Source organism: Diadema antillarum, unplaced genomic scaffold (genome assembly GCF_040938485.1).
Source record: "Diadema antillarum isolate AM-2024a unplaced genomic scaffold, OU_Dant_1.0 scf00000007, whole genome shotgun sequence".
In the NCBI taxonomy this organism is placed as follows: Eukaryota; Metazoa; Echinodermata; class Echinoidea; order Diadematoida; family Diadematidae; genus Diadema; species Diadema antillarum.
In genome coordinates this window covers 2469064-2496779 of record NW_027270896.1, presented here as the reverse complement: position 1 = coordinate 2496779, position 27716 = coordinate 2469064, and the positions used below count along the sequence as shown (strand labels likewise).

General features: G+C 40.2%; 2 protein-coding genes across 2 annotated transcripts; both read right to left on the bottom strand.

Annotated features, from left to right (window-relative positions):
• Window positions 1-110: 110 nt before the first annotated feature.
• LOC139717174 (NADP-dependent oxidoreductase domain-containing protein 1-like) lies at window positions 111-14781 on the bottom strand. The gene is made up of 5 exons (XM_071628678.1): window positions 14579-14781; window positions 12228-12427; window positions 11252-11617; window positions 8400-8586; window positions 111-291 (listed from the first exon to the last, which is right to left on the bottom strand). Exons 1-5 carry the CDS (start codon window positions 14773-14775, stop codon window positions 111-113), a joined length of 1131 nt encoding a protein of 376 aa, XP_071484779.1. The 5' UTR covers window positions 14776-14781.
• Window positions 14782-20246: 5465 nt separating this feature from the next.
• Window positions 20247-24760, bottom strand: LOC139717515 (dual specificity protein phosphatase 10-like). The gene is given in 5 exon segments (XM_071629022.1): window positions 20247-21674; window positions 22171-22578; window positions 23590-23694; window positions 23697-23904; window positions 23906-24760. Coding segments are annotated over 5 exon segments (1233 nt in total). The 5' UTR covers window positions 24083-24760; the 3' UTR covers window positions 20247-21339.
• Between the last annotated feature and the right edge of the window lie 2956 nt (window positions 24761-27716).

The window sequence follows — 27716 nt, the reverse complement described above, 5'->3', positions numbered from 1 at the left end:
CATGCTGGAAGTGTATGCCAGGATGCCAGTAGCCAAAGTCCACGTTACGCATCACTTCACAAGCTTCCCGCTGACCAGATGATGAGGTGGCATCATCGCCGATGAGCCAGTCATGTCTCTTCCTGCGTCTTTGGCTTAACTTGCTTGATGCCCTTCCAGTAGTAGAACTTGTCAAAGATGCTCTTGTACTTTTTCACGAACAGCGCCCTCAGTTCCTGATTCTCCAGCACCGTTTGTGTCAGCGGTGTCTGGTTGGCTGCCACGGCTGCCATGTCAAAGACAGGGAACAAACTGCATTGGAAGAAAGGAATAAAGCAATTCTTACATATTTTTTTTTTTTATTTACAGATATCATAGAACAGGTATAAATGGTTCCTCCAAAATCAGTGACACAAAGGGGGCAACACTCCATGCAATGGACTAAGTCATCAACTGTCCAAATTGTTAGAATTTACACATAATAATAATTCACATTACACTTATGAACACAAGGGGAAGAAAAGGCCATGGACACATTTCCACAAACATTCAACAAAGTTGTAGATCAAGGTATTGATCTTCCTAGAATTGCATGTTGTTTAATAGAATAATAAGTAATCATAGCTCTTTCTATTGGTTTTTGCTGTATCCTAGGTGCTCTAAAGCCCGTTTCCCCTTTTTGCGTTACTTTCCTATTATGTGCACTTTGCCACACTGAAAAGTCATCAAAGTTACCAAATTTAGATATTGGTTTATGCAAGGGTTTTTTTTTTCCTTCTCATTGTTGCCACAGAAATTCACATCTAGGTCCATGACCATTTCCCCGACATGGCGTCAAATTATCTATATCCCACATGGTTAAATATCCTTGCATGTGTGATACGACAAAACACGAAGGACAATGAGTACACACACACACAAATACACATATCTCTTTATCTCTATTTTGCTCTCTCCCCCTCCCCCCCCCCCCCCCCCCCTCTCTCTCTCTCTCTTTCCTAACAGGCCGTCATGCTGCAGAAGCCACTGAAACTAAACTCCCTGTGGTGGAAACTGGAAATTTCTAGCAACCAAAAGCAGGGACCCAGCGAAAAGACTGATCAGGACGGGCTGTGCACCCTAACGTACCTGCCATTCCCATTGACAGATTTGTTTGAGAAAATATACCCCCAAAATGAATGTGTGGATTCAGAGAATGCAAAAAAGAAAAGAAAAGAGGGAGAATACATCTGTGAAGTTCTGCCCCCCCCCCAAAAAAAAAAAAACAAACAAACACCCCAACAAAACAAAAAAAAAAAAACCCAAAAAGCAGTATCTGCATTGCATTATATATTGCAGATGCTGCTTCTTTTCCTGGTTGGAAAAGGTTTACTAGTATTGGACAATCCATTCCAAAGTTATGAATGTTTACAGTTTTAGTTAAGTCCATGTGCTGTCAACGGCGTAGCCAGGATTTCATCTAAGGGGGGGCGGTTAGTCTGCGAGGGAGCGAAGCGACCGAGCCCGAGCGAGCGGAGCGAGCGAGGGGGGGAGGGTGTGGGAGGGGGGTGTCCGCCCTCCCACGGTAAGAACTTTTTGCATTTTGATGTTGTAAATGGTGCAATTTGATGCATGTTTCTGCGCGTTATATAGACGTGAAACAGTCCCACTTGTTTAAGGCAGCAGTTTATTTTGATGTAGATTATTATTGAACAATTTGCCTATAAAATGCTATAAGTTAAATACACTTCTTGTATTAACTCTTTTCACTGAATATCATGAACGCGACTGAACCCGAGAGAGCGGAGCGAGTGAAGGGGGAGGGGAGGGTGTGGGAGGGGGGTGTCCCCCTCCCATGGTGAGAACTTTTTGTATTTTGATGTTGCAAATGGTGCAATTTGATGCATGTTTTTGCGTGTTTTAACGAGTTGAAACAGTCCCGCTTGTTTAAGGTTGCAGTATATTTTGATGTAGATTATCATTGAATAATTTGCCTATAATACATTATGGTATAATTTAAATACACTTCTTGTATTACTTCTTTTCACTGAATATCATGAACGCGACTGAACCCGAGCGAGCGGAGCGAGCGAGGGGGGAGGGGAGGGTGTGGGAGGGGGTGTCCCCCTCCCACGGTAAGAACTTTTTGCATTTTGATATTGCAAATGGTGCAATTAGATGCATGTTTTTGCGCGTTTTATCGACATGAAACAGTCCCACTTGTTTAGGGTTGCAGTATATTTTAGTGTAGATTATTATTGAACAATTTGCCTATAAAATGGTATACGTTAAATACACTTCTTGTATTAATTCTTTTCACTGAATATCATGAACGCGACTGAACCCGAGCGAGTGGAGCGAATGAAGGGGGAGGGGAGGGTGTGGGAGGGGGGTGTCCCCCCTCCCACGGTGAGAACTTTTTGCATTTTGATGTTGCAAATGGTGCAATTTGATGCATGTTTTTGCGTGTTTTAACGAGTTGAAACAGTCCCACTTGTTTAAGGTTGCAGTATATTTTGATGTAGATTGTCATTGAACAATTTGCCTATATAATGGTTTAATTTAGATACACTTTTTGTATCAATTCTTTTCACTGAATATCATGAACGCGACTGAACCCGAGCGAGCAGAGCCAGGGAGGGGGGAGGGGAGGGGGTGTCCCCCCTCCCACGGTGAGAACTTTTTGCATTTCGATGTTGCAAATGGTGCAATTTGATGCATGTTTTTGCGCGTTTTATCGACGTGAAACAGTCCCACTTGTTTAAGGTTGCAGTATATTTTGATGTAGATTATCATTGAACAACTTGCCTATAAAATGGTATACGTTAAATACACTTCTTGTATTAATTCTTTTCACTGAATATCATGAACGCGACTGAACCCGAGCGAGTGGAGCGAGTGAAGGGGGAGGGGAGGGTGTGGGAGGGGGGTGTCCCCCCTCCCACGGTAAGAACTTTTTGCATTTTGATGTTGCAAATGGTGCAATTTGATGCATGTTTTTGCGTGTTTTAACGAGTTGAAACAGTCCCACTTGTTTAAGGTTGCAGTATATTTTGATGTAGATTATCATTGAACAATTTGCCTATATAATGGTATAATTTAAATACACTTTTTGTATCAATTCTTTTCACTGAATATCATGAACGCGACTGAACCCGAGCGAGCAGAGCGAGCGAGGGGGGAGGGGAGGGGGTGTCCCCCCTCCCACGGTGAGAACTTTTTGCATTTCGATGTTGCAAATGGTGCAATTTGATGCATGTTTTTGCGTGTTTTAACGTGATGAAACAGTCCCACTTGTTTAAGGTTGCAGTATAATTTAGTGTATATTATTATTGAACAATTTGCCTATAAAATAGTATCATTTAAATAATCTTCTTGTATTAATTCTTACACTGAATATCATGAACACCGTCTGTTCAGCAGTCAAACAGAAAAAGCATGCACACGAGGGTGTAGATAGGGGCATATCCCCTCCCACACGAAGGTGACTTTGTGTTTTCAGACCTGAAATTCAGCGATCTGTTGCAAATTTTTGGTGCAATACTTTTTCATCGAAGTGATAAAATCACGGAATTTAGCTCTTATTCCGAATGTGCACCATCTGTGTGTATGTATAAAGTCTAGTGAGGTATATATAGAGGAAGGGGGATTCCTCCTCCCGCTCGCGGAGCTTTTGCGTTTTTAGAATTGAAATAAAGCGATCTGGGTGTAGCAACAGTCTATACTTCTATGCATGGTGGAAGGGGGAGGGGCTGGGGAGCAGGGAGAAGGCGTGGGCGAGTGTTATCCCCACCCTTCCCTTCCGATCGAGCTTTTGCCTTTTTCAGGTTGAAATTGAGATATCTCATCTACGCATTTTTGATGGAATCACCATTTGGGAAATCACACACACACACACACACACAAAAACTGATGGGGGGGGGGCTGAGGGAGGAAAGGGTCGATTAAAAGGCCCGTTCCCCTTATACATGAGGGAACCTTGAGTTTTCGGAATATAAGTGATAAGTCTTGTGCACTCAGAATTATTCATAATTTTTTGTAAATCTAAAAAGTGTACTAAGCTAGGGAAAGAGGCATAGAGGGGGAGGGTTTGGGAGGGGGTATCCCCCTCCCAAGCACGAGAGATTTTGCATATTTTGAATTGAAATTCAACGATCTGGTGCACACTTTGAGTGAAATATTCAAAAAATATCTTATTTGATGAAAGGTTGCAAAGGAGACCCGCTTCATGTGCATGCATATACAGTATACACGCATTTTTTTTTTTCCGCCTCCCAAATCCCCGGTCCAAATCTTAGGGGGGCGATTGCCCCCATCGCCCCCCCCCCCCCCCCCCCCCCCCTGGCTACGCCAGTGTGTGCTGTCACTGATGGATGAGAAAGCTACAAAAGTTTGTGATGTCACAGTTACTCAGTGGCACGACATCTAAAGGAATTATCGAGAGAATTCCACACTACTCTCATTTTTCTAGCAATATGAAAAAGCATCTGACTAACCTCTTTTGCAAGGTAGGAGGAATGATGATACCTAAAACATATATTATTAAAGGACAAGTTCACCTTCATAGACATGTGGGTTGAGTGAATGCTGCAATATTAGTGGAACAAATCAATGAGAGTTTGAGGGAAATCGGACAATCCGTTCAAAAGTTATGAATTTTTGAAGTTTCCGCTCAGTCATGGCTAGATGATAAGACTACTATAGCTTGTGATGTCATATGAGTACAACAATATAAAGAAAGTATATAGAAAATTCAAGATATTCTCACTTTTCTCACATAATAAAAGAACACTCGATTTCTCTCTTTCAGAAGTCAGGGGGAATAATATTACCCCTAACATAAGTCAGTAACAAGTCGAGGAAATGTGCACTTTATTAAAAAAGTCAAGTATTGTGAAATTTTCTTTTTATTTTCCTTATATCGTTGTACGCAAGTGACATCATACACTGTAGTAGTCTTCTCCCCCAGCAGTGATTGCACAGATATTTAAAAAATTCATAACTTTTGAACGGATTTTTGGATTTTCCCCAAACTTTCACTGATGTGTTCTACTAACATTGTTGCCTTCACTCAATCCACATGTATATGAAGGTGAATTTGTCCTTTAAGGGAAGCTAAAACCCAAAGAGAAATGTGGATTGAGTGACAGCAACAATATTAGTATCAACACATCAGTGAAAGTTTGAGGAAAATCGGACAATCGATACAAAAGTTATGAATTTTTAAGTTTTGGTATTGGAATCACTGGATGAGGAGACTACTACAGATTATGGGGTCATGTGGGGACAACAGAAAATATAATGGGAATTCCACAAAAATCCACTTTTCTAGCATAATGAAGGAGCACTTGAATAACCGCTTTCAGAAAGCAGGGGGAATAATTACTATCCTTAACAAATGTATCAAGTTGATGGAATGTGTAATTTTCATGAAATACTATTTTTTGCGGAATTCCCTTTATATTTCTTTATATTGTTGTCCACACATGATGTCATAACCCCTAGTAGTCTCCTCATCCTACAATTCTAACACCAAAACTTTAAAAATCCATAACTTTTGCATCGATTGTCCGATTTTCCTCAAACTTTGTGGTCTACTAATGTAGCTGCTTTCACTCAATCCACATTTCTCTTTGGGTTTTGGTTTCCTTTAATACATCAAGGGAATGTGTGCTTTCCTAAGGTAAAGTGAAATATACTGTGGTACTGGAATTCTTGCCACAGTTCAACTGAAATTCAGCATGTGGGTGTACAGGTGAGTGGGTGCCTGCCACCATGATGTTCTGTGGCTGCCAGATTTGAGTCACATGATACTCATGTGTGTGTGCGTGTGTGTGTTTGTGCATGTGTGTGTATGTTCCCATGGTCTAGCTTGATTCCATTTAAACCTAAGAGTCAGAAAAAGGGGCAAAAATGCTAAAAAGGGATGGTACAGTTTTGGTTTTGATGGGGCTGCAGGTTTCCAACTTGTGTGTGTGTGTGTGTGTGTGTGTGTGTGTGTGTGTGTGTTTGTGTGTGTGTGTGTGTGTGTGTGTGTGTGTGTGTGTGTGTGTGTGTGTGTGTTTGTGAGATAATGAGAAACCTCCTATATAAATAAAGAACATGTAATTCTTTGAGGAATTCACTGTTTATTTGATGAAATTGGTCTTGAAATGGCTGAGATATCAACAACAACAAAAATCCTAGTAAAATGTGATGGGCAACGACTTTTACTAGGATCTCTTTGTCTTACGTTGTTTTTGGATATCTCACTCATTTAAAAACCAATTTTCATCACATGAACTTTCAATTACCCTTAGAATTGAATGCTCTTTAACATTTCATATAGTGGTTTCTAAATATCTCAGATAATGTTAAAAGCAGAATCATCACCTCAACCAATACTACACCATCCCTTTAATGCAGTGCTTTGTGACAAACTGTTGTTGCTGATCCCCAACACGGATGGCCTTCTAGTCTCCCTGATCACACCAAACCACTGCTAGTATTGTAATCATTGCACCACTGTAGTCATTTATTAGTAAAGGCAGATTTGATCACAAACATCACAGCAGCCCTTAGGCAGGGCTCGACACTAACGGTGGCCCGGTGGCAGGGGCCACCAAAAACGCACGTCGGGCCACCAAAATTTCAGAAATGAAGAATGTGGTGGCCTGATCGGGCCACCAAAAAAGGTCGGATGTTTGCCTTTGGGCCACCAAAAATAAAAGTTAGTGTGGAGCCCTACCTTAAGGTTTGGCTTATTTCACAACACATCCTTCTAAGGGTGACACGCACCCTGTGACTATGAGACTTTGTCACAATTCAAAATTACGCTTGAAACATCACGATTTTCAACATTCAAGTTAATCGTTCCAATAGGGCAAAGGTGGCCTAAACCCCGCTGCACACATAGGAAAGTGGGACAAGGATGGACTAATGGCCAATTCAACAGTATGGCCAGGTACTGTCAAGGGTAAGGGCACATGTAAAGTCAATTTGGGGAGGGTACCACACACACATTCTCTTTTATACTGGTACTTTACTATAGTTAGGTTAGCTAGGCTTAGCTTAGCTTAGCTTAACCCGTTGAGGACGGTTTGATTTTGCTACAACATACATTTCCCATAGACGCTTGCCTGAGTATGCTCGGGACTCATCCACAACGGGTTAACTTGGGTAACAGGCATGCAGGGTAAAGTCTACCATGCAAAAAATAAAAAAAAAAGAGAGAAAGAAAGAAAAGGAGACTGACAACCAGAAACAGGACATGCCAGATTGCTTTCCCTGCTTCCTGACTGCAATGTTCACTTGATTGGTCACATGACCCAGCCTGGCTAAACAGTATGGCAGGCACGGATTAGGTTCGGGTTCGGGTTCTTGGCATCACTCCAGCAGCCATAGAGGGCACTATGCTTGCCGCAAGGAAACCCAAGGAGTATGGTGCAATAGCAGTTTGCCAGACATGACATCATTTTCCTCTGGCAAACGGCGCACTGTGATTGGCCAAAATTTCTTCAAAGCCATTACCTCATGCCCTTCTTTTGACAGCGGTCGTGCGGCCGACATGTGGGCGGCTGACTATGTTCACATGGATGAATGTGAGCTCAGGCATAGTTTTCTCATCTCCGAGATTTGCCACACGGACTGAATAGAGCATTACTTCAAGAAATTACCAAGACACTGATTAGTCTACCATGTGAGAAAATGTGTAGATTTGTATCTTAATGATTGACATTTCATTGGGCGAGTCATTTCTATTTGCCTTCAGAATGTCAATGGTGGATGCCGAAACACTGCTGATCAATCAGCAAGTGCATAAATCAATGCTACTGATGGCAACCCTGGGGAGTGTGTAGCCCGAGATCTAGAGATCCCTCGGAAAGCTGCACACAGGTCAGAGGAAATATAGTACCCTGATGGCAGACTTGGCCTTAACCCATTGAGGACGAGTCCCGATTATACTCTGCAAGCGTCTATGGGATATGCGTGTTGTAGCAAAATCAAACCGTCCTCAATGGGTTAAGTTGTGAGTGTGGCTGAGAGTGTCATGGTCTATAGGCAATGTAGGTATTTTATGCAGCATAAAATTGAATTCACTTTGTCTTTGTGTATATTCCGCAGAGAATGACAAATCATGAGGCTTCTTTTCAAAACGTGTACAAGTACCTGACAATTTATTGCTGCATGATATGAATGTACTGTAGATGTTCTGAACAGTACACACAAATATTTCAGAACAATCTGAATCTTTGAGGAAAGTGGCATAAAACATGACTTGTCTACTTTTTATGTAGCTCCTGTCTCAAATGCTGGAAGTGGTGTATGGCTGAAATGAAGACTAAACTAATAGATGACAATGACTAAAGTATGCCTTAAAGAGAACCTTTGAAAATTTTGGAGAATGACAATTCCGTCAACTTGCACAGAGTACCCTCAATCACGTGAAACATATCACTCACTTTGGTCTCCTTGTGAAGTCATAGACGCGGAATTCCGTTTGGTGCTCCTTGTTCGGATGCTGACCTAGGACAATGCGATTAGTCACTGCTATTGTCTGCTCTTTCGCCAGCCCTTCTTGTGTGCACATGTTGACAAAGGAATACAAAACCAGCTCTACCCATTTCTCTTTGGTTTGCACAATAGGGTCTGAAAAAATAAGAAAGAAAGAAATGTACATAACATATGTCGGAAATATACAAGAAGAGAAACATAATTGAATAAAATCATTCCTCATATCATTCACAGAGAAAAACAATATACCGTCTCAATTTCAATGTGAGAGGAAAAAATCTGAGCATGGTGTAGCAAGAACCGTCAAGAAACTGGCAACATGAGGTTGAATCGTATTCCAGATATTGTCTCTTTTCTCTCCTCCGGCACTTTAATTAGTAAGATGTCAAGCACACCATCACTCTTACCCTTCAACTTATATATTTTTCTTTCTCATGTTGTCATAATTTTGTTGGTACACGTGTAGAAGGAGGATTACCCCCATCTCTTTCTCTCAAGGAAAAAATCACGAGACACCCATGGAGTTGAAAGTTGCAGGGAAACAATTTGCTATTTTGACAGTCAGAAGTTCAGATTTGGGGTCAGGGTTTAGAGAGGCAGTTCAAAAACATGAGAAAATTTTAGTTCAGACCAAACACTGTTCATCTGATCTACGGCATGGTCTATGGTATTTTGTGGAAGGATTTACGTTATTGGATTCACTGTCATTCTCTCTACAGCATGTGAACTTTGCAAACTATCATGCAAATATGAACACAAGCATTACAATAGCTCCCCCCCCCCCCCTTTAAAAAAAATAATAATAATGAGAGGAAAGCATCAGGTTAATCCCATTGTCTTTCTGAATAGCTGTGGAGTTTCCATTATGGTGCTTCGTCCCTGTGTGTGTTTTCATTTTATCATTCATTCCAGGTATTTCCTGATATCCTCCATTAGTATCTGGAAACCACATTTAAACAAACAATCCCTTGATTACAGACATGCCATAAAGTAAAATCACCCTCGCTTCTCGCTACATTGATGGTTCTGTCACCTTTGCATTCTAAGTTTAATCAAACTGTTGTTCATAAAAAATAAAAATAAAAACTATTCAAAAAATAGCTCTATGAAAAAATCTTGACAGGTACCTCTTCACTGGGTCTCAATGTAATTTCATTTGATTACAATGGGTAATAAAATGTATGGATAAACAATGAGTTTATATGCAATTTTGAAAGCTAAGATTAGATGAAAAGTTGTCACATACAATGTCACACCCAGGACATTAAATCATTGAGAAAATTTGATATCTGAAGTTCTGACATCTTCCTGTAATTCAGATTGGTATAGTAAAGTAAGCTACCGATTTTCAAACAGTTGTAAATAATCATATCTTTGGTGATCATTGGGTCATAAATGTCTGATTATGTATTGGACGTATAATACAAACTTTCATTCAAAGATATCCCCCCGTTTTGATTAAACTCTTTTATCTATTTATTAATTTATCATGACCTATCTATCTTAGATCTATCTATCTATTTATTTATCTATTCATTTTTTATTTATCTATTTATTCATTTATTTATTTATTTATTCATTTATTTATTTATGTATCTATTTATTTATTCATTCATTTATTCACTTTTATTTATTCATTTTTTTTTTTGCAAAATGATAGTTGAGATATCAGGCAGCGAGGAAGTGAAAAAGGCAGGCATTTGAGAGATCGTTACAAAACAAATTTTCAGGAAGGGATGTTTATCTTCCTTTCTTTTTCTTTTCCTAAAGACACTTTTCTTTTTCCTATAAAGCTTTCAAGAAATTGAGCAGCTGTTGACCTTTCAATCATAACTACTGGTGGTAAAGTGATATTTACTAAAATCTAGCATCAAGAAGGGCATGACACTCCTTCTTACAGCTGCCACAGATAAAACAAGAGGTCAAGGGTTTAAAGGGGAAGGCTAGTAACTGATCAGTGGGAATCAGTGGGAATGCTGGAGGATGATTGTTCCAATCCTTGTGGGATTCATTTAAGAGTACATTTGTTGTGTGAAAATTATTTGCTTCAGAATGATCTCATATTCAAGTAATGTGCAGTTTAATGTTTCCAGGTTAGCGTGCCTGGTCAGTGACGGGGCATTAATCTGCACATTACTTGAATATGAGACTGTTCTGAAGCAAATAATTTTCACACAACAGTAGATATATAATGTACTCTTACATGAATCCCACAAGGATTGGAACAATCATCCCTCAGCATTCCCACTGATTCCCACTGATCGGTTACTAGCCATCCCCTTTAATATTCATCTACTTAAAAAAACAATAACAAACAAACAAAGCAAAACAAAACTGAGACTTGGCATCACGTTTTCGCATTACAATGTTAAACGTCGAGTATGTTAGGATGATGTTGACCTAAGACCTACTATGCAAAAGCAGAAATTCAGATTTTCAAATAATTTTATGCTTGAAATCCATTAAAAAAAGCATGGCTATGAACAGAAGGAATATTACGAAGTCACAGTCATCTGCGATCGTGTTTGTTTGTTTTTTTCTATTGCAGCAGATGTAAATTGCAGTGCACTCCCATGATGAATTTTTGTTACAACAAGGTAAAAAGTCCCCAAATTATCACTGATATATCGTTCTGTACTTTGTTTGGCTATAACAACATTTCAATATAACATTATAATATAACAATATAACACTGCCGGTGTTGAGGGCTTTATTATAATACGAGTTGCCTGTAGATGCTAAGCTGATATTGGAAAGCCAACCAGCTGCTAGCATCATCCAACTTTGATCTTTGACTAACTTTTGGTTTCAGCCAGTGGGCACGTGGCCTCCACGTGGTCCTGCCTCTCCAAGGTGGTGCACACGTCCTGTGTGCAGTCCCACGTCGACATGAGCGTGCTGTCCTCCGCCCCACTCTCTGGCCTGCCGGGGATCCAGATGAAGTCCGGCTTGATGATGCTCTTGCACTCCAGCACACGCCTGAGCCGCTGGACGGGAACCGAGCTGAGAAACGTGTAGACGGTGCAGTGAGCAGGTATCACACCGCAGATGTCCTCCGCTACCGTCGCCAGCTGTGATGGCAGGACACAGAGGAAGAGGAGGTGGACAGAGGAGGCCACCTTGGCATTGTTGTACATGCACTCCACCCCTTTCTTCTTAAAGTGGGCTAGACAAGTGCAAAGAAAAAAAAAACCAGAAAGGTGTTCGTGTTGGCATTTTGTTTTCCACTGAACTGGATATTCTTTTCTTTCCCTCTTCTCCTGTTTTCTATAATAGCAAACAGTAAATCAAACCCTAAAAAGCCAGAATGTACATTGAACAAGCACATGCCTTATTGAAAATGCAGATGAATTGTAAAGGGAATCGTTTGTTTACATCACTTCCTAGTCTTGAACAGCAGGCTGGGTTCCCAATTTGTATTTCAAGTAAGCCGACTTTACCATTTTAATTCTTACGATGTAATACCTTGTATTTTCCCCTCTGTAAATAATCTTGCAAACAAGGAAAACCTTCCTCTTTTGCAAGAACCAAGTCATATACTCAGGACCAATCCTTATTTTCAAAACATTCCTTCTATCATGGCACATTGAAAGATTGATTAGTCAATGAAAAAGTCTTCAAAGTTGCAAGACATGCAATCTCTTTCAAACATACAGTATACAAAGTGTGCAATGCCCCAATAGCCATGCTAATTGAAATTGATCATTGCTTTGTCACTGTTTTTGAAAGTTTGACATAGTTTCTTATTTCAACCCAGTGATATGATAGAAACTTACCCAATGTTTCAGGCCTTCTGGTTGATATTTGTATGTCATGGGGAAGCACATCTGAATATGTAATGAGAGCATTCACCAGATGGCTGCCCATCCGACCACAGCCAATGATGCCGACCCTCACTGGGTCCCGTGGAGGAGCTTTCTGGAGGAATTTTGAGGTCTTTGATTGCTGGGGGCTCTTCAATTCAAGAATTGTTTGCCTGGAAAGAGAGATTAAAAAAAAAAGATACTGGTAAATCAAAGTCTTCAACAACAACTAAAAAAGTTACAGTGTACATCCTTGTCAATAGGAGACTAGTTGCCATCATGAACTGAACTCAAATACCCACATACAGCAGTGCGTGGATTTGATTTGTTGCATAACTAATCATCCTAGCTCTCAACTTTGCATAAAACTACCAATGCTACTACAGCATGCAACATTCCTTTGGCAGCAATAAAAAAAAAAGGTGCTGAATTCAGACTACTCACTTAGGACAGAGGATAATTTAAAAGAGGAGCTCTTCTCCATGTTCACGTTGATTAACACTTACCCTTTCAAAAAAAAGTGTCAAATACACAAAATAGTGAAAGTTGGGTTTTGTCAAAGAAAGAATAGTAGGACATAAAGGAATTTCACATCTCACGATTATGATTATGAATTACTGTTTATGATTATGTTTATGATTACAAATTTATTTTACTAATAGATCCACATGCTTTGCAAGTGAGATTAAAGCCCTTAAAGACAGATTGAGTGAAAAAATTGTAATCAGTTGCCATTTAAGAGGGTTTATTAGCATTTATATACACAGATATAAACTTTTCACACATGTAATGGCATAATATACATGTAGTTCCTATGTACAGTTAATTGCAACCAGCCCAAACGCGAAGCAGTATATCTGTGTACAAGGAGAGCCCCAAGGTTACAAGGAGCGCCCGGGGGTGAAATGTACAGTGTATAAACTTATAGTATGGGACAACACACTAGAACCGTCTGCCATGATTAGTAGGACTGTTCAAACTCTGGCTAACCCAAGTGGTCTGTTGTTAGGTGCTACTCTGACTAAATGGAGATACTTTATATAGGTCTAGAATTTCCTAGCCTCTGGCTCTGCCAATGTTAACAACATTGTCTTCAAGAATACACTTTGTAGTTGGGTGTCCAACACATTGACACCCTGTTTTTTCTATCAATAGATACTTAAAATATCTCACAATTTGCCTGAAATTTTACTCACATGTAAAGAAAATACTCTAAATTCACAAGCGCGCATTAAAAATGCGATTTGCGGTACACGCTCCAAGATAACTGCTTCGAACGCGTAGGTTGTTTCCGACGCACACAGTTGCGCCATAGTTTTGAAACCAACACCCCTACTCTCTACTGAAAATAAAAGTGTGAAATGCACATAATGCTTTTCCAATGTGCATTCATAATCTACGGTATCATTGTTTTGCTGCTGATCTTGTTTATTATAGTTTTTTCAGTAATTTCGGCATCATCGAATCCCCAGTGAAGAATGCAAAACCACTGCGCGAAGCCTCATGCGTGAAAGTTCGTTCTTTACACGCAATGCTATATAATGTAAATAGAGGGGTGTCGGTTTCAATGTACAGTGTCGATGTGTTGGACACCTACTAGACCAATAGATTCTATACAACCTAGTTTACCTCTCTACCAAAGAGTAAAATACCAAATATGCCGCAGGGTGCCTATTTCTGGCAGGGGCACTTTCATTCATCAATATGAGCTGTGACTAAACTTTAAGGTGACTCTGACATGACTGCAACTGTCTGTGAGTATAAAATTAGGGGCTATAACAATTCTAACGTTAGATGTCCAGAATTGGGTAGGAATAATAGACACCTAACGTTACATTGTACTTATTACGAATGAGTGCGAGTGTGATCGATATGAAGCCAGCCATAGCCATAAAATTTGTGCCAATCGCCGAACAAAGCATATTCTAATATAACCTTTGAGAGAAAAAGGTTAACTGAGATTTTAGATTGATCTAAACTAGAGCCCTAATGTTAGTTTTACTAGGTAAAATTTATAGACGTGTAACGTTAGAACCCTCTCCCCTGAGAGGCTGAGCTGTGTATCTTCTATTTAACAATTAAGTTTACAGACCGAGTTAATTTTTTCTTCTGCTGCAAACTTATGACAGACTTGGAACTTCTAATAGAAGTCAAAGGGGAACTCAAGAGTCTGTCTGAAAGAGTTAAATATGACCTAGACACGTCTATTAAATGTGAATGTAAGACTATTGCTAGAGTCAAGACACCCTACTTTACCAACACTCACTTGATAACAATAACGTAAATTTATATATACGGGACTACGATACATCTGCTCAACTCACCTCGCTTCATTCAAAACTGCGACAAAATATGCCGCTTGAGCGCATGCTGTCACAGTTACTGCATGCGACCTTTTACGAAGCAGTAAATAAGGGCCTTGTTCATCTTTGGGGATAGCAGTTTCAAACTGTAAAGTTGGTAAATCTTTTGTAATATCATTCAGCTTCCCCACAGAACCAACATCCAAAACAGACGCCATTTCGGTTTCCAAGCAATAACAGTGCGCGCGCCGTCAGAGCCCTTCATTGCATGCATGCATGCTGTAATGAAAGGCTCTGACATCGTGAGTACGCGTACGGGTACGTCTGTTGCTGTTGCTGTGATATAGAATCTCAATGTGAGCTCCTTGATAACACAGACTGACAAAGGAAGATTGAAAATAGATAAAAGAAAAAAGCTGTCTAAAAATAACAGTCGTAATCCTCAATCTTTGAATTTTTGGTAAAAAGGGTGTGATATTTCGGTGCAGCCATCGCTGGATAAAAAGACAAGGCCTACTGCGATTCTCGCTGTCAGGTAGGCCCTATTAACAGCGACATAAAGAATATATAAAGCGAATTCCACAAAATTTCATTTTTTTAAAAATGAAAAATACACATTCCCAAGACTTGTTAATACCGACTTATGTTAAGTTATAACCCCTCCCCCTGCTGTCTGAAAGAGAAAAGACAATTAGTGCTCTTTCATTTTGCTACAACAGTGAAAATATGTTTAAGTATCTTTTTTATTTTCTTTATAATTGTGTTGATGTCCATACATGACGTAACAAAGTGTTGTAGTCTTCATCAAGCAATCATCAATCATTTTCAGGATTGGGAAGATGACAAGTAAAATCTAAAAGAAAAAGAAAAGAAGAAGAAATCTTCGCCAACATCACCTGAGAAGCAGCACACAAAAAAGTCAGACCCTATATTTCTGGGGGGAAAAGTGTGTGTATGGGGGGGGGGGGGCAAAAATTCTGACCCTATAAAAAAAAGAGGGAAAAAGTGGGGCTGGTCTCCCCCCCCCCCCCCCCCACCCCATATTGCTGTGATTCCTTCAAATCACGTACATTTGGGTTTCATTCTCCTTTAAGGAGACAGACATCATTGCTTCTGATTTCTGCCTCACTCTCATTCTTTTTAGAACACATATCATTGAAATCATAATCATGATTGTTATTGTTGTTATCAATAATTATTCAATTATAGGAATACTTTTTTAATGACCAAAATTTTAGCATCTGTAGAGATATTCACATTCAAATTCAAATTGTAATCAAGCCTCAGTATAATTTGCTGAGAATTTTTAACATTGGGAATAATGAAACAAACAGAACGGCAGTAGGTTGAAGTGCAATGTCACACCATGGCCAAATCAGCTCATATAATTAAACAAACAAACAAACAAACAAACAGAGTGAAATCAAATAAACACATGCTGCATTTTCATTTCTATTGAATTGGATATAAATTATATTATGTTTTGTAATACATGTATTCCGAAAGTGAAGACATTTGAAAGGGCTTCTAGTTTTGTTGAATGATTTCTACCAAAACATGTTTTCAAATTGAAGTTTAATGTACAAACCAATGATATAGATAATAATGGTCCATCTATGTTACAATCAGCATGTTTATGATTATCATGGTTGTGACCAATATATTTCATTTTAGGTTTCTTGTTTCACGTCCAGTGGTGGATGCAGAAGGGAGCGCAGAAGCGCGCCCCCTTCTTTATTTTTTTTGTTGAAACAAAAGAAATAAAAAAAAATTGGGGGGGGGGGCATTTAATTTTGTAAAGGCGCGTCCCCTTTACAGAATTCTTAGATCCGCCCCTGACGTCCAATCTCATTGAGACTGCTACCATCTTGTGATTGATTTTACTCTTCCTTTGTAAGCCTTCTAGAATATCATATGGAACGGAGATTCACTTGGGTTCTGTTAATAAGTATTCACACCTAAATAATCAAATCCTTTAAAAAATCACCCCCCCCCCAAAAAAACAACAAAAAAACAAAAAGCGGAGAATGTAAATCGACAGTTTCGTAATTAACATGTTCTTGCAAATCATTTAAAAAATACTTAAGGGTGAGGTCACTGTCACCTTACGTGGTGAGTCATTTCTGTGATAATTCGGACTAATTCACAGATTAATGCTCAAGTAGAAAAATATCATAGATATCACAGGGGATTGGTGTTGAGAGACTCTACCCAAAGGAGGAGCAATAATTAGGACATGATAGGCTATTTTGGGCGTGGCTGAGACTGGATTGTGTTAGCTGTGATTATCTTAACGCTCGCCAATTGCAATCGTTTTAAGCCCTGTTAAATCGTATCCTTCTATCACACATGCATGGTGCAATTAGGGGCGTTGAGGCGTGGCTCGAAATTTATGATTCCCCGTCGTGAGGGTATGGATTACGCCTCAGGAAATGGGTGTGGACTGCCTATATCAACGTCTGTCCAGCTCGCACTTACCAGACCTATATCAGAGGGTGTTGGTCCCACACTCAGGGGGGCTTCGCTTCGCCCGGGTGTGGTAGTGATCTTGATGTATTTACAGAATATCGCACTCGACAAGATTAGAGTGCGAATAATCCATAGTTAAGTAAGCTGGCAAGAATTGTTTTCCTGTCTGCTTGTCGTTATCCATTCTCAACCGTAGGGGGCGTTCGTGAACTTAAAGGGCATGAGCTGTGCTCACTCGCCAACCACCGGAGCGAGAGTACATTGCACTAAAACCTTATCCCCTGCTTGTCTTCATGTAATAGTTTTCTAGTCAGCCGGCCAAGGGCGACTCAGTATGGAGATATATCGTTACCTAGCGTGGTGAATGCAAAATTTTCCTGCCGGACAGATAAATGCTTCGCCTCCCGCCCGACACCCAAAGAAGGGGAAGACGAAGTAGAAGTAGAAGAAGAGGAAGACAAAAGAACATGTAAAGATGAAAAAAAAAATAGTGAAAAAAAGATGAGGATGATAAAGAATGAATAAGAGAGAATCATCGTAGTACAGAGCTGAAAATGCCGATCTTCTACACGTTTGTATTTGATTACTTTAAGTAGCCTACATGTACATGTACAGTACTTCAATCTAGCAGGCCGAGGGAACAGAAACTGCACGATGGAGAAGATCATCAACCTATAATAACGCAATCACGACCCTTAAAGATACTAATAATTGACTGAAAACAATAATTATGGTCATCACCCTGTATGACTATAGGAGAGTCATTATTCACACGCAGATGCCCTTGCTATATAACTGAAAGACAGACATTAAAAACGGTAAAATAAACAAAGCGATGATAAAATAAGAATGAGTCGCTGTAATTGCCAATGATGAGGCAGAACCTAGTCATATGGCGGAGTGATGCGTAATCATGCTGTGTGGGCTAAATTAAGACCATGAGCTACGTTGCTAATCTGGTTTGGTGTCCAACGCACGGCGTGTGCACATAAGGGTATATACAAGCATGTATACAATGTATATCCCCTTCCCTTCAGGCGATAACTACACCTACTTGGAATTCATTAGCAATTTGTCCTTACGTAATTGGAATGGTAGATTGGTCATGTGACGGTCATTATTCCCGTGTAATAATGACACTTTCGTTTGGCAGACGATTACACGTATTATCTAAAACACCCATTTTGCTAATGTACCATTTATAGATTTTATTTTTCTAACCGATTCTAACCGATTTACACACTTCAAAGTGTTCAAGTTTTTGATTATCTATTGATGTTTTGCTACCTTCTAGCCTTTGGTTTCTCATTAATTAAATAGCAAATGGATTGACGTTTAATTATTATTATGGTTAGGTTTTCATTTGCTTTAATTCACTTGAATGAGAATCGATTTCTAAGATCAGGAGAATATTACAAATGGTGAAATGATGGATTACCTTTGTTTTTTGCAGCCAAGAAGAGTTCATTAGAAATACTATGTACAAAGTACATGTACTTTCACACTATTTTCTCTTTCTATGTAAAACAATCAACGTCACGTCTATTTCTATTCACCCCTCTCCCGTGCATTTCCTCCCACTAGCTTGGCCTTTAACCGCCCCCCCCCCCCACCCCACCACCCACTCTTCACACGCTGAAGACTCTAAGACGATGTATAACGAAACAAGGCAGGTCGCGATCAGTCGCTGACTCTAGCCACCTATAAGGTAATCTCGGAACACTCAGCGCTGACTGGTCACTTAGGACAAATACAGTATTAATCACTTCCGATTGGCAACTTGACCGCTTATAGCAAGGTTTAATTTGGCCATTAGCGAACAGGATTAGTACATCGATGTACCCTCTCACGGTTTAGTGTATAAGAGTGTCTCTTTCGAAGATTCTGTCTGCTGAGATGTACGCAACCTCAAACAATCACATACACACGAACATGCACATTCTCTTCTCCAATCTCCCTTATTGTATGTACATCTGTATAATTAGAGTATATATATATATATATATATATATATATATATATATATATATATATATACACACACACACACATACACTCCATCGCCCCACCTCTTCTCTTTCTCTTTGCCTCTATCTAGTCTCTTAAAGCATAAATTCAGTTACACGTACAACCATCACCTCATCTCTCTCCGGTATGAAGTCCACAGTCCATCTCTCATGAAAATATCAGTAAGCACACACTTACAAAATATGCAATAATAATAATAATAATAAAAACAAATCTGCATGTTAATGTAGAAATTATTTCCAAATGGACACATAGAGTATGTTTCGTTGTATTTTTAATGATTTTTGTCTTTGTTTTTTGTCTTTTTTTTCCTTTGTCAATTCACAAATGTACGAAATACTGTGGCAAGAAAAAGTTTTCTTCGGCCGGAAGAACTCTAATCCAGTTTGACATGCCAATGCGATGGGTTGAAGAAATCAAGGAGGTACCGAAAAAGCTGAAAAAAAAATAAAAACTACAGAAAAATGAAAACACTCGCCTCTTGAATTGTCCAGGTATCGACTTGAATACTATTATTTTTCAGTGTATATCAAATCTCAACCTGTCAAAATAAATGCTTAATAATACGTTAAGAGTACTTTATAGCCCATTTAGACAATGAGCACATAAAATGAAATGGATATTGTGAATGTATCCATCTTGAGTTACAGCGATTCCATTGTCACGAAATTTGTCTTTAAAATCGTTGAAAGTACACATTTTTAAAAAGAAAATAACGTTTCTATAGGGTTTACAGAGTCTTTTATGTCTTACTCTTATCTTGGTGAAGTCTACCTTCTTCCCGTAGTATATCTTCACCATTAGTCTCTCTTAAGTCGTCTTCATATTAAAGCGGTTAGTATCATAATTATTTCTGTTAAAGTAAATCATGCTATTTGCTATTATTATTGCATTTTTCTTCCATGGACTGTTGTCGAATAATTCGTATTTGTTGAGGATGCCCCTACACTATGACTGTTCACCGATGGTGGGAGTCTATCAAAAGACAAATTGGCGCCGAAATATGTTACACAATGTAGCCTGTTTTAAGACTGCAGAGTACACCTTGGTGTCCTTAATTTTGTGGAAGTATCATGATTAAGTTTATCATATAGAAATTGATAGCAATAATATTGTAAGAAAGAAAACAGTGATTATAAAGAAAAAAAAAAGGTATAAAGAAAATTTGAACATCACGTGATCAATTAAAAAACAAACCAACACCAGAATATTGCACATGAAATATGATATCAATGGTCAAAAGGAGGACTCGTTTGAATATCCCAATACTTTTCTCCCCTGCCACCAGGAGTATTTGCGTGATGGTGCTAGTCATAAACGCACCTAACGCAAAGAAAAAAGAAATACTCTCTATTGCACGTTACAACGATCCACTTTATGCCCCAAACGATCTGCACCAGTCGTGCGATTTTACGATCTCCGATCTTTACATTGCCCGTTTTGTTTCATTAAATAGTTACCTATTCATATCTAGAAATGCGGTTCACGGCTCACTATAATTTTCATTCGTCATCGTCTCCTTGTTATTATTCTTTTACTGTAATGCCGTCTGAAGTTGTTGAACTGGTTCCCAACGTCAAACCATCACTTCCCATTTCAAATTGTCTTCAGGATTATATACACTGGCTTTCCAAAAGGCTCCATGTAAATTTTGTCGCAAAATAAGCTTACGAAAAAGGAAGAAAAAAGTTGAACTAACCATTCAAATACAGAGCGAAACAATCACACTTTCCTTAATACCAAACATCTGATTTGTGCGGGTGCACTACTCTGTTTCGTGAGGAAATATCAGAAATAGAATTTGCATCTTCTGTTGTTGTGTTTTTTTCAATCGTGGTGAAACATCGAAAATAGTACTCTCCGAAAAGCAGTAAACGTGCTCATAACAGCGACCTGCGCTCAGTGTTTACATTTTGAAAAAGGAAGCTGGAAGCCGAATTTTAGCTATCATCATTTTGTTTAGCTCTATGGCACAGGAGTTCAGACAAAAAGTATCTAGATATTGCTGAGACCAGAGTGGTCAAAATTTTTTAGCTCCGTGTTGAAGCAGACTGTTTTTGGTTGCAGAGAAATCCCTATTACTTCCCCTGTATGTGTTGCAGTCCTAGTGATGGGACAGAATGCGGGCTCAAAGAGTTCGACAGAATTGTCCACTGACAGGGTCATCGCACCTTTCCTCAACGAAGGCTTATATTCAAACAAAATGTTCTCTCTGTGTTAGAGTCCCCCATGAGTCTTTTCTCATCTCTTTGCTAGAGCCACACACGGGTGAGTGTTTTCTCCCGCTACGCCTCCGAGAGGCCAGTGTCCATCTCCACGATCGGAGTGCTGGGTCGGCTCTGGTGGAGCTGCTTGGCGCAGTTGGCTGGCGGAGTTTCGGCCAGCCCTCTGCCGACGACTCGCTGGGCGGCCAGCTTGAGTCCCTGCTCGAACTCCATGAGCTGCCCGACAAAGCCGAGGTTTGGTGCGATGATGGGTCGCTTGTTCTTCACGAACTGATAGGCTTGGGTCATCGACTGGTTCATGTACTTCATCACATAAGCAATGGTGATAGTGGACGAGCGGGAGATTCCAGCATGGCAGTGCACCAAGACACGGGCATTTCGACGACGTGCTTCGTCTGCCGGGATAGAAAGGAAGGTGGAAACGAAGGAATAAAAATAAAAATGCATACATTTGCTTCTGCAATTTGCAAATCTATATTATCATGCCGTAGGATAACGAGGAGGCATCGCGGGAAATAATTCACTTGATAATCATAGAATGTATATAAGGAAGTCCGAGTTGGGACGTACAATGTACAGTTGTAGGAAGAACAGCGCCATCTCTTGTCCAACTCTGTCACTCTATCCACTATTCTTTACCACAAAAATTCGTGTGCGGCACAAGATACAATAACAGGCGAAAAAACCATAGCAAAACATAAACTTCTCCCCTTTCTGTTCAAGAGGTAACAACATCATCAAAGTTATCATTTTCGGTTTTCTTGGATTTCTTTTAGCACGGTGTTAATACAGTGTATGACGCTGACATTACCGTCATCCAATCTGTTATTTTTACGATCAATAGAGAGACATAAGATTACTGTATTATTTTTCGCAGCTGCTTAAACTCACCAATAAAGTCATAGGCTTTCTGGAAATGGCATCTGAGATTGATGAGTCCGTTGTCGCGCACGGGTATCCTGAGGTAGTGCATGGCGCTCTCGCCTTCGTGGAAACAAGGCACTGTGTTGGTGACGTTCAGCACGTAGCCGATGCCGTGGTGGCGGAGCTCGTCCAGGTTCCCGGCATCCACTTCGTTCCCGACGTAGAGGTGGGGGAGGATTTGGGTCATGGGGATACCTTCAGAGGGACAGGCGCTGCCACCTCGGAGAAGGTTTTCGCTGTCCGACGTCGGGCTCGGTGGCTCCTCGCCGTGCTTGGGGTCCTGGGATGAGGTAGACGACGAGGTGGCCGAAATCGTATTCCTGAGCTCGCTGACGCATTGCGATTCGCTGTGGTTCAAAAACTCCTTGATACCACCTGCACAAAAGGAGGAAGACGCAATCAATTTATATTTTGATAAAAAAAACGTATGTTTCATTACACTGCATACCTTTCTTTTTTTTTACAAAGTCTTTTGGTCCACATAAATTATGTGTTCGGTATATGAGGTAAGCAACTGAGAATATCTTTTGCCACAAAATGTTTCATATATGTTGCAAAATGTACAATATGTACGCCATCATGGAATTGCATACATTGTATTGTAGATACATATTCAAAAATTGTGAATTGAAAGTACTTTTAAAACCTTGGATCAATATACTGTCTGTACTTGATAGTTTGGAAATCTCCCTTGCTCATTCAAAGTGTGATTGAAAAAAAAAGTTTTGTATTAAGGATGTGATAGAGGTGCGTTTTGGACCTCGCAAAGAGTACAACGGTTTACATTCACAAAATCACAACCCCGATATGAATTTATGAGAGTTTCGGGTGGACCACTCCACAGGGATGATCAGCCATAGAGCAGCTCGGGGGTGCGGGAACCCTCCGAGCTGGCCATCACATCACAGAGAGAAGTCTGAGATGAGAGTGAGAGTTCTTGGCTGCTTTCCCACTTTTAGGGCAGGCCTGGCCCGAGAGCGAGCTGGGTGGAACTGGGGCAGCGATGGGCGCATGACAGATGGTAGATGATGGTATAGGAGGCCGGAGGCGAGCCAAGACTCACTCCATCTCCACGAGAAGGGCTCTCTGGAAAAATTGGTATACAGAGCAGAGGAGTGTCATAACCAGCATCTACCTCTCACCGCGTCCACCCTGGCCCTGTGGCCACCAACCAATACCCACTAGAACTCTCGAGCTCGGGCTACTCACCAGGGCCATATTCGTATTTTTGGCTCGTACATGTAAAAGTTCATTTAATATTCATAAAATTTACGGGCACATTTCCAATAATCAAGTCATGGACAACGTAAAGGTATTAAACGAAATGAAATAATTATGTATTCTTTTATTTGTCTGTTTGTTTGTGTTGTTTCCAACAATGCTTACCTTTCAGCAAGCGGACATTGACTCCTTCCTTACGCAGCGCCTTGATTACAAGCGATGTCGGATGATTTACGGGGAGACTTTCCATTCCCTGAGTGTCCTCGTCGTGACGACGACCTCCTTCCCATCCTCCAGGCGTCTCTGGAACTCGAGCTTGCCTTCCTCGGACGTGACGAGATCGACGAGGGACAGCTTGCCCTCGCGAAGCCGACGGCAGGAGAATCGACTAGCGCAGTTAACATTGAGTGCACCAGAAATGTGTCGCCTGCTGAAAGCAAGAAACGGCCGGATATCAACCAAGATCATGGAGCGGGTCCCCAGGGTGACCGTGGGTCGCAGCCGTGGGTGCCTGCAAAGACATAGAGTAGCTATCCAGTCGCTTCAGCAGCTCCTGCGGGAGAACGACGGGGGTGTTGCCAGAAGGGACAGCTGCGGTAGAGGCTACCTGGTTAAGATTCCGATTGTCCATCTTGCAACGAAGCCTCGGGAATGGCATTGCAATTTATCGGATGCGATAGACAGCATAGACGCCGAAGATCGGGTGGCGAGGAGGCCCTTGTGCTCACTGGCTTTCGAGCCTCCGCTACCTGCCTTGAGTGCACTAGCGCAGAACGCGGACGATGAATAGGAAAATGGCGACGCCATGATTTGGTATGCTACTGGTCGTTTGTTGTGTCGGTCTCGAGCGAAGGAGGAATCGTTGGCGGGCTTGTTTCACTGAACGCGAAAATGTCCGTCTTCGATTGTGCTGCTGGCTCCTTATTCGTAGATACAAGAGGTGAACATAACTGGACAGAAGTAGACCTTGATGAGGCGTCAGGAGACATTGAATGCAAACAACGTACAGAACAGAACTCTTAAATGCAAGCTGTACGTAATCCAACGGCTGTACAACGGTATAATAATATACTATACTGTTCGCAGTGCAGTGGAAGTATGAAAATATACAACTGTACTCGCAGATATAATCCTGTAGTTTTCCTGTTACAGACTCGCCGAAACAACACAGGTACCGGGACAAATTGTTGATCAACAACACGATATTTCGTTGCACAAAAGAAATATACAAAAAATACAAAAATACTGCTCCTTTTCGGACATATATTTACAGTGTTATATCCAATATTTCAGGGGACGGCAGAACACAGTACAACGATACGAACGACATGTACGGAGCGAGTGAACATCTGCGCGGCAGCAGCTTTGGTGTGTATATATGCCCTACTCCTTTCTCATTCGCTAACTCAAACAATGACATCATTGGTTGTTCTATTTTAGGATTCTCGAATGGGCAAGAAGCCTGTCCGCTGCGGACTTCTGCGCATGGCCAATACACCACACTAAATGAGATCTCATGTGTGTGTACACATACTGTTATCACAGAGCTCGAGATGGATATGAATATGCATAAGGGAGTCAAGCTTTTACGAAAGGGGTATAATCTGCGTGTCATTGGTATCGTACGCGTTACTTGAATATATCCCTCTATCACCGCATCCACGATTATAACCTATAATCGCATCTTTGACCAGTAAACTATAACCTATTTTTATAGTCATATTTCATCCTACGTACCTAACAGAAATTTGATGAAATAAGAAATGGCCTTCGAAACAAGATTTCGCCATCAGCAGTCGAATTTCTCTCCTTCGAGTCATTGTTTTTCTCGAGATCATTGCGTATTCTACTTTCATCGCATCTCAGCTGCTTATTGCGTAATCGAGTTTATCATGTATGTAACTTGACGAGTTTGCATTTATTCCCAGAATAACTGGTAGAATTATTCAACTGTGAGCGAACTCGCCGTTTGGTAAGAATTAGTCATGACAAATCCAGACTTGTTTTTGACGCCATATCAAACTGATTTCAGCCTCCCTTTCCGTAGATCGTTGATCTATTAATACATATTATTTTCACCACCTCTTTCGTAAGTTAGCAGACATTGTTGTGTCATTTAATGAATAACATGTTTTACAAAATAGATATTGCGAGAGCGGTGCATAAGCAGCAATTAAGGCTAAAGGGGTCGATATCACGATATCAATTACATTTTCCTGATATGTCTTTTGTGAGGTAAAGTCACATTACCATGCCTCTGTTGTATCGCATTATATATTAAAAAAAATCAATTTATCTCTCTCATATAACATTAATGTTGTTGGAACGTGCTTGATAACACTGGGTACACTAGGTCAAGCTTAATTCTGTCACACTGTCATTGTGCAGTATTTTGAGCACTTTCAAAAACTTCAAAGAAACAAACACGGCTTAGACTGCGTGATTGCATAACGAACACATGGTACAGTCATTATGATATTTAGGTCGACATTATAATTCATTTCCATTCAATTTCAAACATGAACAGTGATAACAGAGAATAAGGTAAAACGATCAGTAAAACTCAAACTGTATCTCTTTCTTGTTGATTTTTTTTTTAGATTTGCTGCACTTTTCACTGCAGGTATTTATTCTTTAATATTTTTTGGGGTATTGTTGTCTTTTCACTATAATTATTTTATAACAATTATGTGTGTGTGTTTGTGTGTGTGTGTGTGTGTGTGTGTGTGTGTGTGTGTTGGTGGGGTTGCTGTTGTGGTGTTGTAGGGAACATCACAGGCCTGTTAAGCAATCGACAGAAATAACTCAAACTTCTAACTCTTTTTACTATCTACTGTTCTGTGACTGAAAGTAACGGCTTGTATCAAACCTGAATTAATCACTGATTTATCACTGAACGGTGACTCAAAGTATGAGACTTTGCACGAATTGCATATACGAATATTTATAGTATGAGCTGAAATAGAAACAAAACGGTGAAGAACTACTTTTTTTCGTAAGTTCTGTTTACATCGTCAGCTCTATGTTTGTCATCGCGTCTGGCAGTAGACCCATGGATAAGTTCTCATTTTTGATTGGCCCATGGATATACACGGAAACTTCGTTTCCATTGCCTTTACAACATAATGCAATATGATACAATACGAAAAAAAAAGGTGACAACGCACATGATGGAATCTGCAGTAACATACCCCTGTAATGGTATATTCGATACAAGAGTTCTTGACGTTGCACCATCGAGGATCATCTTGATATTTGATCTCAATGGAGAAGAAGAGAAATCGATACCTAATCATTTAATGCGATGGTTTACATTAAGCTATTGGATCGTGCACGCGATGTGGCGTGTACAGACGCAATTAGGGAGTCACAATAGTTCGAAGTCAGTGGGTTAATGTAGCACGTCCTGCCCTGAAACAAACCTGTGGTTAACAATCATTTTGTTACAGGCATGTTTTCCCACATACTGCCAGGTGCGTTCGCATGTTGCCAGGAACGTTTGTTTCGGTTTCATCTGTTTTGACCCATCCCGACACGATCAGGAAAGTCACCATGGTTTTGCGACGCGCAAACAAGGAAAATACCGCAACATTTTGCACACATCGCACGTCCGCACACATTAGAATTGCAGAATAGAACAGAATAGAATTAGAATAGAATTCTATTCGTAATTATGAATGTCCCTCGAAATATTTAGTCTTACTTCGTATAGTGTACTGACGCTGAGAATCCGAGATGACCAGTCCCTGAATATGTTAAAAAAATGAATGGAGGGGGCATGGAAGTTAGACTAAATGTGACCTACTTTTTCCATGACGTCACTTCTGTTGCTCTAAGGCACGTTCCTAGACCATGTTGTGATTTGACCTTGCTCAGCTGTACTATACGTTGATTTCCTTGTGTAGGCTGTAAAATAAGACCTATTTCGGCTTTCGACATCATACGTCATCCCACAGTAGAGTGGGATGATTGTCGCTCTAGATGCAGACTATGATCTCACATCAAAAGGAATTGTCCTTGGGCGTGATGATCTATCAATATAAAGGCTATGAGAAAAAAATGAAGAAAGAAAATATTTCACATCAATGATCATTCAGGTAAAAGAATAGATAGATTACTGAGAAAATGTCAGTTTTACATGTAGGTTTTTTTATATTAATGCATCAGAAAGTTGACTCCGTGACACAATTTTTATGTTATTCGCTAACAACGTCTTCTCAATGCACACAAACAAACAAACACACCGAGAAACAATCATCAAAACCGATTAATTGAATTATTTTGTCTTTTAA